General features: G+C 39.4%; 1 protein-coding gene across 1 annotated transcript in view; it reads right to left on the reverse strand.

The window, feature by feature from the left end:
* Positions 1-12,904, reverse strand: part of LOC108156911 (homeobox protein ARX) — a 41,942-nt gene extending 29,038 nt beyond the window's left edge. Inside the window, exon 1 of the mRNA XM_033388901.1 lies at positions 12,871-12,904. Within this exon, the coding sequence (XP_033244792.1) occupies positions 12,871-12,904 (34 nt within the window). The remainder of the gene's footprint in view (positions 1-12,870) is intronic.
* Between the last annotated feature and the right edge of the window lie 292 nt (positions 12,905-13,196).

Raw genomic sequence — 13,196 nt, forward strand, 5'->3', positions numbered from 1 at the left:
GTCATATCACACTGAATCAAGCTTTTTGCCCCCCCTACCGGCCCTACTGGCAAAATCATAGAGAATAAGCATATCTAACAGATTGCCGAATCTGAATCAGATCGAATTATTCTTATAGTCAGAAGGAACGCTCTCACACACTCTTCGTCGTGCAATGTGCGGCCTCTGGAGAGCTAGAGCTGCTGACGTTGGTGTGACAAAAGAAAGCAAAGAACGATGTAAATAAAACATGTAAAGAAAAATGGAAACAGATCAAATCTAAAATATAATAAGTATTAAAATCCCAAACAGTTCGACCGATTTTTATGAAATTTTTCATTGCGGTAGAGGCCGCGGCTCACAACTTTCCTTCTCGTTTTTGCTTGTAGTTTCCTTTGAGTTCAACTTAATATATTTCCATTTCTAGTAATCCAGTGGAGGGGGGAAAAAGAATAGGAAAATCATTTGGATTTTCTCAAGGGATTTCCCTCAAATGGTTGTTTCTCCTACACTTCCACTCTGCCACTCTGCCACTCTTGAACCCACACAGGTTGTGGGTTGCGCACAGAGCAGCTAGGAGGACTATGAAATGTGCTACCCTACCACCCGAAATTGTCCAACCAAGAAACAAAAATGTTTCTCATTGATGTGGCTTTTTAACTTTTCATTATTTACCGCTAAAAGCAATAGCAAGAAGGAAAAAACCTGGGGGTAAAAGCGGCAATAGGGAAAAGTTTAAGGAGCAGAGCAGAAAGAAGGAAAAAAACAAGGCAACAAAAAGAAAGAAATGTGAAAATCGCTGGGTTCTTGTTAAGTGCCCGAATTCGCCTCACCATCGAATTACGCCATTTTGCCAGCGCTTTGATATGCGCCGTCGTAGGTTGCTCCAACCACCCCCCACCCCCCACCACCATGCCATCCCACTCCAACCCACGCCTCTTCTACATCACCCTCAGCCGGGTTTGTCCTTCAACTCATTTAGCTGATGCTGCTGTCATTTTTGCTTTTGTCAATTTCTCGTTCCTCATGTAACGCAGCCTGCCCAATACCACGAATGCGAACCCCAACCTACCCGAATCCGTACTCTCACCTGATGTCTGTGTGCGCCGTTAAATTTGTCTGCTATCTCTGTCTCCTTCCTCCCCCAGTCTCTCGATTTCGCCATTCTTTTTACCCATTTTCCAGTCCCTTTTTCCCGGTTTTACTTTGCACTTTTTTCCCTTGTCCCTTGTCGTGCCTAAACGCTATTAAAGGTTTCTACCTTTTGTGCGTGTCTGAGTATGTTGTCTAATTAAGTCCATTAGTTTCTTGAATGCTTTGCAATACACACAAACATAGCAGAAATATCAAAATGAAATTGGATATGGGCATTTCCATTCCGCCGTTTCGTTACCGACAAATGTACAAACAAAATGTTTCAAAAAAAATAATGAAAAAGACAAATTAAAACGGGGGGGAACGCTGTGAGTTGCTGCGGCGACCGCAACTCTACATTTATACCCGATACTTAGTCAGTATGGCTCTCCTCCACCAGACGGCGCTAACATTGCACGACACGACAAAAAGTGCTTGCGAGAGAGACAGAAAATCAGTGTGAGCGTGTTGTCGGGCGCTGCGTAGCGACTGATTTCTTAATATATAATAATAATCCGATCCGATCCAGATTCGGCATTCTGATACATATATTAATTTTCTATGATTGTGCGTTTTTAATTTTCTCGTATCTTCAATCTTGTTGCCACAGATTCTCGTCCTTTGAAATATATGTACGTGTAATAGCGACATATTACAGAAGTTTGGATACAAAATGTAGCTCTTGTAGTCTTTGAGCACTAGGCGCTCATAGGGACGGACGGACATACAGAGAGGGCTCAATCGACTCGGCTATTGATGCTGATCAAGAATGTATATCCTTAATGGGGTCGGAAACGATTCCTTCCGGACGTTACACACATCCATTTTCACCACAAATCTAAAATACTCCTATACTCATTTTGAGTATCGGGTATAAACAAAAAAGTGACTCTTGAGGTTGGGGTAGAAAATAGCAAAACGCTGTGAAGTGGGTAGGATTATCTTTTATGTAATATTTTTTGGCTAATATATGAAGTGTTGACTGCTAAATTTCCAAGTTATTCAATGTACAAACCTTTCCAGAATTTTTTGGTTATAAGTCCGCTGAGGCATCCAGCGTTAGGTAACCTAATTCCGGGGTGATAAAAGTTACAAAATTAACCGTTAGCCGAGATTGGTCAAATTTTCCGGGATTTTTTGTAAATAGTTCAATATGTTAGAGAGACTTTGAGGAAAATATTTATCAAGAATTATCTTTCTTATGGGAGATAATATTAATGGAAAACATGACTATAAAAATACCAAAATATACTGAAAAGTGAAATTTGGCCTATTTTAATAGGTTTAATAGGTCACATTAAGTTTAATGAAATTACATTTATGTCGGAAAATAATATCTGCACAAATGTATATGGTTATCTGCTTCTATTAACTACTAATGTTTTTTGGCATGATGAAGATTTTGGCGGAAATGCCCATATCCCTAGAGTATGCTAGACTTCAAGGGAATAAAAAACAGACCCATATAAAAATAGCTGTGTATGGTACTCAAGTGTCTCAAATGTATCAACTTCAAAAATAATCCTTTTTGTATAAAACAATAAAATATAAAGCCAGATTTGACAACGTTTCTTAAGTGTCGACAAAGTTGAAAAAACGATATTTGGTCAATGGTTCAACTATGTCAGCTATACTATATATCGCTCTGATCGGATTTCATTTATTTTATTTTATGATTTAGATTTTAAAATGTAATCAAGCGTGAACCGAGGCAGGGGCCGCGCCTGTACTCGGTCAGTATATATGTGAGCTCATTTATGTAATTTGAACCATATATTTCATATGTCGTTTCGCAAAAGGGACAAATTGATTTTTTGCCAATACAAAATTTCATAAAAATCGGTTGAACTGTTTGGGAGATTTGTATATATTAGATTTTATCTGTTCCCCTTTTTTTTTGCATTTTTCTTACATCTGTCTTTTTTTTTCTATTCTCCCAACAACACCCGCTATTTTATCTCGCTCCCTTCCGCCAGATCACGCACACTGAACGAGGTAGAGTATGTGAGAGGGAGAGAGTGGAAGGCGTTTCATTTGTTCCTTCTGGCTATAGTTCTTTGTGAGGGCGGAATGGGGGCGGGCCTAAATTTGGATACACTTGTAACAGTGCGATATCACAGGTGTCTGGATACGAAATTTGGTTGCTCTAGCTCTTATAGTCTCTGAGAAGTAAACAGACATGGCTATATCGACTTGGCTATTAATGCTGATCAAGAATATATATACTTTATGGAGTCGGAAACGCTTCCTTTTGGGTGTTACACACACTTCTACTTTCAGTATCGGGTGTAATAATGATCTAGTCTTCTATTAAATAGATTCCAAATCGTTACGATAAGCTTATTGCTATAGCTGTAAGGATGAAAATACATAAGTTCTCTATGAAATCAGTGCTTTTTCAACTTTTTTCGAGGGGTATTAAACCATACTTAAGTGGAAGGTAACATTTTGAACATCCCAGGGACCAGCCACGAGTGTAACCCCTGACTATAACAGCTAAAGAGTGCAGATAAAGCTTCGAGGTTTTTTGAATGTGTGTTTGTATTTATTTATTTTTGTGTGGACTTCACTGCATTGTCATTGATTGGCGGCTGTCGTGCAGGACAATGTGAAACATCATTCGACACAAATCGCTTTTGCCACCGTCTCCCGGTTCTATGGTCAGCCTCACACCTTTCAGTGGGACACGTGCCTCTAATTTGCAAGGGCCTGCAACAACATCATGAAGTCATAAAAAAAATCCAAAGAAGTGGCAAACCGGGTCACGTGTGTGTTAATTTTGTCACCTCCTGTTCATAAGAGCTTCCTAATTCGGTTCAGTATGAAAATGCCTTGGAGTCCTCCCACATCCCTTTCCCTGCCTATTTTCAGTACGATTGTTTTTGTGCACGTGTGCATCGGTGTAAGTATGAATGTGTGTCACGCCCTTGGTGGCAAAGTCTACAGAATTGATTCAATTCAATCATATTATTTGTTTAAGTATCAGTCACCCCAAACACACGACTCACACAACGTTCGCGGAAAAAACCACGATAGACTGACAAAGAATTTAAAATAGTTTAAAGGAAAAAAAACTATTTAAAAGTACATAGCTCCTAAGATAATGGACAAGATTAATAACTAGGGGCCAAGCCCTCAGCCAAACCCCATCTCACTTGCGTAAGCAGTTCAAAAAATACCCTCGATGGAATGCGATTTATCAAGATTGTTTTTCAATTTACGTGTGAAAAATATGATGTCTCAAATGACAATGCTCTAATAACATTACACGGATGACAGTTTTAAAAGTTACAAAAAAAAAACCCCCCCGATGGACTTCGATTTTTCAAGAAGTGACGTGTTGATCATTCTCACCTGTGAGATACATTTGTATCTGTATGAATCAAATTTCGGGCGACGACCCAAAACTGCAATTTCATTTATTCCGTCTGGCTTTAATACTGATCCGATCTGATTTAGACATACATGGCTATAGTGACTCGGCTATACATACATATATACCTTATGGGTTCGGAAACGATTCCTTCTATACGTTACACACATCCATTTCCACCAAAAATCGACTATAACCCCATACTCATTTTGAGTATCGGGTATAAAAAGGGAAGAGTATCATACCGCTAATTTCGAAGCTTGGGTTGCAGTATTTGGTCTTTCGTTTCAATAAAACATTGACCCTTTCAGAGGTAAGCTAGAGCCCATCTGTAAAAATATTTCTGCGCGTGCTTAGCGTTTCACGCATCGTACGCTCTGTATCGGTTCGAACGTAGTTCGAACTTGATATGTCGAGCCAGAGATGGCTTTTCGAACGGTTCTTTCGTTCAAGCGTGTTCGAATCGAACCTAATACTCTCTTTGAAGGCAGTGCAATTCAGCATTTTATTGCCGCTAAAGTAACTTGATTACGCCTGCCCTCTTAAATTGGACTCTAGAACTTAAATCCAGCCAACGTTTTGTTTGGTTCCTTAACTTAATTAAAACCTTAGACCAACATGGCTCAATATAATGATGAAGAGAGGGCAACCGTGAGCGGGATGTATGAAAGCGCGAAGCTTACAAAATTGTATAAAAGGCTGGAAAAGATATAAATCGAATGAGGAGGGTGAAATTTCGCTAAGTTCATTACAAGTTCAATGCCGTTTGGAAAACTTAGATTCCTACATTACCAAGGCAGCTCGAGATCGACATTTTAGAACTAGACAATTCGGAGAGTCCCAGTTGGAAGAAACTTGTGTGGTTACAATGTCGTTGTACATTTCGGCAGCGACGAATAGTTCCTCACAACCACATCACTCTAATTTGCCAAAGTTCAGCGGCAAGGCATTCCAAGTTTCAGATACAAACTATCCAAAGTTTGAAGGAGGTGTATGACAACAAGTGCCTACTATGTTGCGATACCCTTGCCCAGTTGTATGATATCCAGGCCACGACTAAGCCCTCCGCGAGTTGCCCTAATTCTCTGCATCAAGCTACTCGTCTGGACACCCAACCTACTGGCCAACAGATCCGACATCCTGGACTTTGAAATCTCCAAAAGAATTATAAGTTGATTTTGACCTACTTTCGGATCAGTAAAGATGCAGTAAAGGTCTGGGTAGACTTTCCTGTGGGGTTTAACAGGCGTACCACCAGGCTACTCAGAAAGAACTTCAAATATTGGCACTTTTAAAACAATGCTCGAGCAGACCACTGACACTAACGCCTGGCTCAACACCTGACACACTGTTGAAATAAAACAATTCTACAAAAGCTATGCCTGTCTGTCCGTCCCGATGAGCACCTAGAGACTCAGAGACTATAAGAGCTATGCCGCCTACCGCCCGGACAAGTCTTGAAAATGTATGGCTTTAACAATTGGAAGATACCGAAAACGAGAATGAAATTATCCACCAGATTGCAGAATTTGGATCGAAACATAATTTTAAAATGAAGAAAACAATTGCCCGTGGCTAACTTCCGTACTACTTCCTCTCTATCTCTTCAGTGGAGTCATCTAGCGGAGTGAGCGATATATAAGGTAGTGCAGGAAACAACTAAATACCGGGTACTAAAAGTGTCGAGTCACAACGCTTCGACTGGTTCTTACATAATTTTACAATTCATTAGATCTCCATTTGCTTAATATTGTTGTGGCTCTTTCTTACGTTTTGCTGATGCTGATGCGATTTCCCCATTTGTACCCCCGATGTTCGACCCAAAGCTGCATGGAAGCGGACGGGGCCAGTCCTACTCAAATTACAGACACATTGACATCGCCGTGTTCGGGAGAATGCAAGCAAATGGAAGAAAAACGGAGGAGTAGGAAACTGGTATAATTTTGGAAGATGGGGTGGCTGAGTCCTAGTAATGGGAACAACCCCAACGTAAAAAAAAATATAAACCTGCTGATACACGTCGGGTTTTTCACCGACGCTTCGTGAGAATAATGGACTGCATCATGCAAACCCTCGCGACTTTTAGCAAAGAACGCACATCCGATGAAATGGAAAACCTACTCAACTGAGGTTTTATTAATTTTTTGTAGAGTTTTTTTTTGTAATCAGACAGTATTTCGAGATAGTCCTCTATTAAGCTCTAGTCTTTCGAGTGATGCGAATAAAGGGAGTAGAAAAATGTACATCGAATACAAAAATTACGGTAGAAAACGTACTGTTCAACAGCAGTTTGGGCAAACCATAAGAGGTTTCAGTCGCTGGCTCATATTCACGCAGTTTTCCATTAGTTGTCCTCTTGCCCACTCACCGTATATGCATCCCTCTCGTTTGCTCTGGCGAGCCCTGCTCCCCCCCGCCACAATATAGTGCGACACCCCGAGGTGTTGGCTTTCGCAATCACTTGGAATGATGAAAGAGTTCTGCTCGGTGAGCGTTAGCGTCAGCTTCGACGTCTGTGGCGCTCAGTGGCGTTTATATAAGTCGTATATAAGGCGGATCCGCCAAGATCGGATCTCAATACCGTATGGCTACCATAGGAAAATTGGTTGAAAATTTGTAAATAAGGAATATTTTCTTCTGTTTTGAAAAATAAAAAAACTTTATGTTGGAAACTATAGTTTTATACCTAAATACATTCACACTTACTTGATTCACGAAACCATGGCTATTTTTATACCCGATTTTTAGTTCGATTTTTGGTGAAAGTTTGTAACACCAAGAAGGAAGCGGTTCTGACCCCACAAAGTATATATGTATGTATATTCTTGATCAGCATCAATGGCAGAGACGATTGAGCCATGTCCGTCTTTCCATCCCTAGTTCTCAGAGACTATAGGAGCTAGAGCAACAAAATTTGTATCCAGACACCTGCGATATCACACTGAATCAAGCTTGTTTAAAAATTCCACCACTTTCCACCTCCACCTCCTCCAAAAATCTGTGACATCCACAATTTTGAAGATACGAAGATACGCAGAATCATAGAGAACTATAGAAAATTAGTATATCTATATCTATCTATATTTTTCAATTTGCCGAGTCTGGATCAGATCGGATTATAATTATAGCCAGAAGGAGCACATAATTTGTTCTAACCTAAAAAAACCAATATGGTCGAAACATGGTAGAAACTCATTTGAAAAATTCATCGGATTCGCTTGAAATTCGTCACTTAAGTCAGTTTTCAAAAATTCAAAATGGTGGATGGCCCCCGAGGTTCGCTTTCTTGGGCATCCAGTACAACAATATAATTTTTAAGGTTCTGAGCCCCGGAAGGATCTCTACTTTTATACCCGGTTCTCAGTCTGTATATATGTGAGCTTATGATAAGGTAATTTTTATACCCGATACTCAAAATGAGTATTGGGGTATATTAGATTTGTGGTAAAAGTGGATGTGTTTAACGTCCAGAAGGAATCGTTTCCGACCCCATAAAGTATATATATTCTTGATCAGCATCAATAGCCGAGTCGATTGAGCCCTGTCTGTCTGTCTGTCTGTCCGTCTGTCCGTCTGTCCGTCCGTCCGTCTGTCCGTCTGTCCGTCCCCTTCAGCGCCTAGTGCTCAAAGATGGATGTTTTGTATCCAGACTTCTGTGATATGTCACTGCTACAAAAATATTTCAAAACTTCGCCCCGCCCACTTCCGCCCCCACAAAGGACGAAAATCTGTGGCATCCACATTTTTAAAGATACGATAAAACCAAAAACGCAGAATCGTAGAGGATGACTATATGTTTTAGAATGTAAGATCTCAACCAGATCGTATAATTATTATAGCCAGAATCAAGAAAACAATTTCATTCTTTCTCGCTCTGTCTCTCTCTAACACACAGGTTTCATGGTCGGTTTTGCCAATTGCAAAATATGAGTTCAAGGATCTCAGAACCTATAAGAGCCAGAGCAACCAAATTTGGTATCCACACTCCTGTGATATCGGACCTTGACCGTTTTGTGTCCAAATTTCGCCACACCCCCTTCCGCCCCCGCAAAGGACCAAAATCTGGGGCATCCACAAATCTCAGCGACTATTAAGGCTAGAGTAACCAAATTTGGTATCCGCACTTCTGTTAGATCTCACTATAAAACGTATATCTCAGAATTTCGCCCCACCCCCTTCCGCCCCCACAAAGGACGAAAATCTGTTGCATCCACAATATTGCACATTCGAGAAAACTAAAATCGCAGAATCATAGATAACGACCATATCTATCAGATTGCTGAATCTGGACCAGATCAGATAATTTGTATAGCCAAAAGGAACAAATCAATTTGCACTGGCTACGCAGCGCCCGACGTCACGCTCAGACTGATTTTCTGTCTCTCTCGCACGCACTCTTTGTCGTGTGGTTCAATATTAGCGGCGTCTGCCGGAGGAGAGCCATACTGACTTAGTATCGGGTATAACCGTAGAGTTGCGGTGTCCGCAGCAACTCACAACGTTCCCCCTCGTTTATATTGTACAATACATATATATATTTAATACGTAATTATGCGTAATCGGCGGAATTGGTATCGCAGTCGAAGACTGCCGCGTTCTCTCTTTCCCAATGTAATTTGGTACCGCTGTTCGCAACAAAGATTTTTTGGTTAATGTGGGGGGGAAATCTCTCCGCAAGTTATTGCACATCGCAAACGAAACTCTTGCCAATATCCGTTTAATATTAACGAGAGGCACGTTGTGAGTCGCAGCCACGGCCGCGACTCTACATTTATACCCGATACTCAGTCAGTATGGCTCCTCTCCGCCAGAGGGCGCACACATTGCACGACGAAAAATGCGTTGCGTATTCACTAAAAATTGATTTGTTCCTTCTGGCTATAATAATAATGCGATCTGATCCAGATTCGACAGTCTGCTAGATATGGTCGTTCTTTATGATTTTGCGCATTTGGTTTTCTCGTAACTTGAAAAAAATGGATGCCACAGATGTTTGTCCTTTGTGGTCTGCTTTTTGAAAACTAGGCAAGACGGACGGACGGACAAACATGACGATATAGACCCGGCTATTGATGCTGATCAAGAATATATATACTTTTTGAGGTTCAAACCACTTCCTTCTGGGCGTTACCCATATCCATTTTCCCCACAAATCTAATATACCACTAATATACTATATACTCTAATATACTCTTTTTTAGTATCGGGTATAACAACCTTTTAACTTAGTATGAAATGTGGAATATAAACTATTTAAAGGGCTTGTATTTAAACATATCGATCATAAATTTTCAGAGCTTATCTTAATATTCTAAAATATAAAGAAAAGGCAATCCCATCGGCCAACAAAAGTTTTTTTTTAATTTTTAGCACAAGTCTGCACCCCTAAAACATTGTCTAATCTGTCTATAACTTTTTATTTCAGTTTTGAATACCAAGAGGAATATTTTTAGATCCAGAGATCATAGATTTCGACAAAGTTTGTTCGCCTAAACAAATAAGCCGAGCCCCTATTAACAAACATACATAATTTAATTTCATTTAAAAAATGTGTATTTTTTCAAAGTTATTTTTGTAAGAGCTAGTCCATTTTTTATATCACACAACTGAAGTATCCTACATCTGGTTGTAATGCATTTTTGCAATTCTGAAAAGCTGATAGATGAACCTGAGCACTTTGTAGCTGCAGCTCACCGATTTTGTTGCCTAGTGTTTTTTTGCAATGATAAGAAATGCGATGAAAATATGGTTTAACATCGAGCTGACGTTTTAGATGACAATCGAAATCAAAATCCGAAAAAAAATGTAGTGCACTTGTGACGGACAAATGGTGATGGACCAAAATGACACCCCATTCATAGACTTCCACTACAGCAGTCACCCCGCAGCACGCCACATATAACAAGAGCGTGAAAAGGAAGGAGTGCCAGTGTGCATTGGTTCATCATTTGCAATTATTTGGGCAATAATTACTATTGTGTCTTATGCTTACATTTTGCGCTTGGCAAACGGGGAGGCGGGTGTTGGCTTTGGAGTGGGGTACACGTCTTCTCACCCCTTGGTAGCGGGCAGCAACGCCTACCCCATTCCTGCCGTCACCCTCTTGACTTAATGAGGCCTTTTTGTGCTCTTGATGGATTTTAAATTGTTGTCATCATCGCTATTTGTTTGCCAGCTGTGGCAGACGCTGAGCCGAGGGTTGAGAGGAGTCCCCAGGGGTTCTACGGGACTACAGGAGGTGGAGAATTCAGTTTGAGCATTGTACCTGCACAGGCTAATCCCTCGCAGGCGGATTGTGGTTTCGGGGCACTCTTAAGCGGATGCTGATCGGCTGAAAAACTTAATTTTTTATCTACTGACCCTGCCGATTTTTCAGATTACCGCGTCAATTGCCGACTCTAACATTCAATCGAAAAGTACTATGTGAAAATCTATTAGGGAACAAAACAAGTGATTTATATACTCTTGATCAGCTTCAGCAGCTGATATCAAAACAATAAAATATGTGACGGACACCATTTTTATATATATACATTTCTTGATATCCTAATTTAGATGGTTTATTTGGAAAACAAATGTATTATATGTATGTATATGTTATATTGGCTTAGAACTAATTAAATATACTTTTTTTATTTAATTTTTTTTTTTTTTTTTGTTATACTCGTACTAGGCGTCCAAAGTTGTTTCCAAATATTGTGAGGGTGGTTTTAGTTTAAATTGAAAAAATTATATTTTTTAATATTTTTCCTACAGGTTACCATACTATTTTATATATTATATATTTTATATATTATATATTTTATATATTATATATTTTATATATTATATATTTTATATATCATATATTTTATATATTATATATTTTATATATTATTTTTGAATTTATAATTTTGCACAGTTACGGTCTGAAGATATAATGTTTAGAGGGCAATTGATGATTTACAAGAATTAAAAAATTTTAAAATCTAAAATGGTTTTTCTTTTTTTTTACTAATATAAAAATATGAAATTCTTATCCTTAAAAGAACAAATTTTGAATTTGAAAGCAACATATTTTCCAAACGTTAAGCTGAACCTACAAAGTGTTGGGCCCGACCTAAAAATACATTTATCTGCTTTTAAGAAAAGCAAAATTCAATACAACCAGATGTAAGATATTTAAATTATGTGAAGAAAAAGCATTGGGTTAATGCTTTTTAAAAACTAAAAAATAGAACCACAACTTTAAAAAAAACATAGCTCATTCCAAATTTGTTAAGCTCCAAATCTTTCAGAAAAAGTTCAATTTTGTTGTCTAGTGTAAACTGCACGAAATTCACCTCAGACTTGAACAAAAATGTTTTGGCTTTTTTAAATTACGTTTAGCCGAGTCGAATTGGGTTAGAAGTTGTACTCAGAACTAAAAAAAAGAGGGTATGCGTGTTGAAACTTCGCTTGCAAAAAAATAAGGGACACAGTAGAGTTGAAATGTTGCTTGCGAAAAAGAAGGAACGCCTTATTAGATATTACTTATCCCGGAACACACACAAATACAAAATAGTCAAGGGAAACCTTTTAATACCTCTTATCTACCTAGTGCGAGCGCTTCCATATCGTATGGAATATACCGAGCCATGCACACCTTTTCTCTTTGGCTATGCGTTGGTTCGACCGATTGTACTTCCTCGATAAGTTCACGAATGTCAACCGTTGGGATGAATAAAGAGAAAAAAAAACAGGAAACAAAGATCAGGCAGAGTCTTCTTTCGCCCTTTAAAGTTGCAAATTGAACGATTTTTATAAGAGGACATTTAAAAGTCTCCAATTTCAAACTGTGCCGCTCATCAAGTGCTCAAACTGTCCCAAAAGCTCTCTTCGCTTGTCGCAAAGTGTCCGTTCAAAAGGGCATAGCAAGATGCGTATGCGGGAGGGGAGCACTCTAAACGGCAACGGCAACGGCAACGACAGAAACTTGACATATGTACGCCCCGAGCACTTTTTCGGAAACAGCAGGGCGACATTTTTCTCATTACACCATACCCTGTACTCAAGAGTACAGGGGAAAAGCCAGATGGAAGCGACCGACCCCAAAAAATATATATGTACATACGAGTATATTCTTGATCAGCATCAATAACGGTCCTTTTGTCCGACTGTCCATCTTGATAACCGACTAGATCTTAGAAATTTTTAAAGCTAGAGCAACTAGATTTTCCGTCCAGAAAATCTTGTCGCAAACAGTCCTTAGCTTACTTAACTGCTCGTATCTTGTTTTATCGTGCAACATCTCTATATAAACCCAAATCCCTATCTACCAGATTGGCGAATCAATATCAGATCGTATCATTATTATAGCCAAAATGAATATAACCACTTCCCGTTTCTGACTAGCCCCCTGCTACGCGCTCGCTCTTCCTCATACTCGTCATCGTACATTGTGCACCACCTGGAGGTGTAAGCGATATATAAAAGCCGCTGGTGGAAAGAGAGAGATGTACGTTTATTCTACAGGAATGTAAATGGCTGGAATATTGGTCGTTAGATGTAATAGGAATAGACGCACTGCGGGAACATGACTAAAATTAGAACACAACAGCGCTCGCTCTCTCGATATTTCCCTCATAACGGTGATGAGGGACTTCCACCATAATAAGGACAAGAAAATCCATGTCCTACCCCCTCTCCAACCCATGTCCTACCACCCTCAACGCATTAACCAAAAATTCAT

Source organism: Drosophila miranda, chromosome XL (assembly GCF_003369915.1).
Source record: "Drosophila miranda strain MSH22 chromosome XL, D.miranda_PacBio2.1, whole genome shotgun sequence".
In the NCBI taxonomy this organism is placed as follows: domain Eukaryota; kingdom Metazoa; phylum Arthropoda; class Insecta; order Diptera; family Drosophilidae; genus Drosophila; species Drosophila miranda.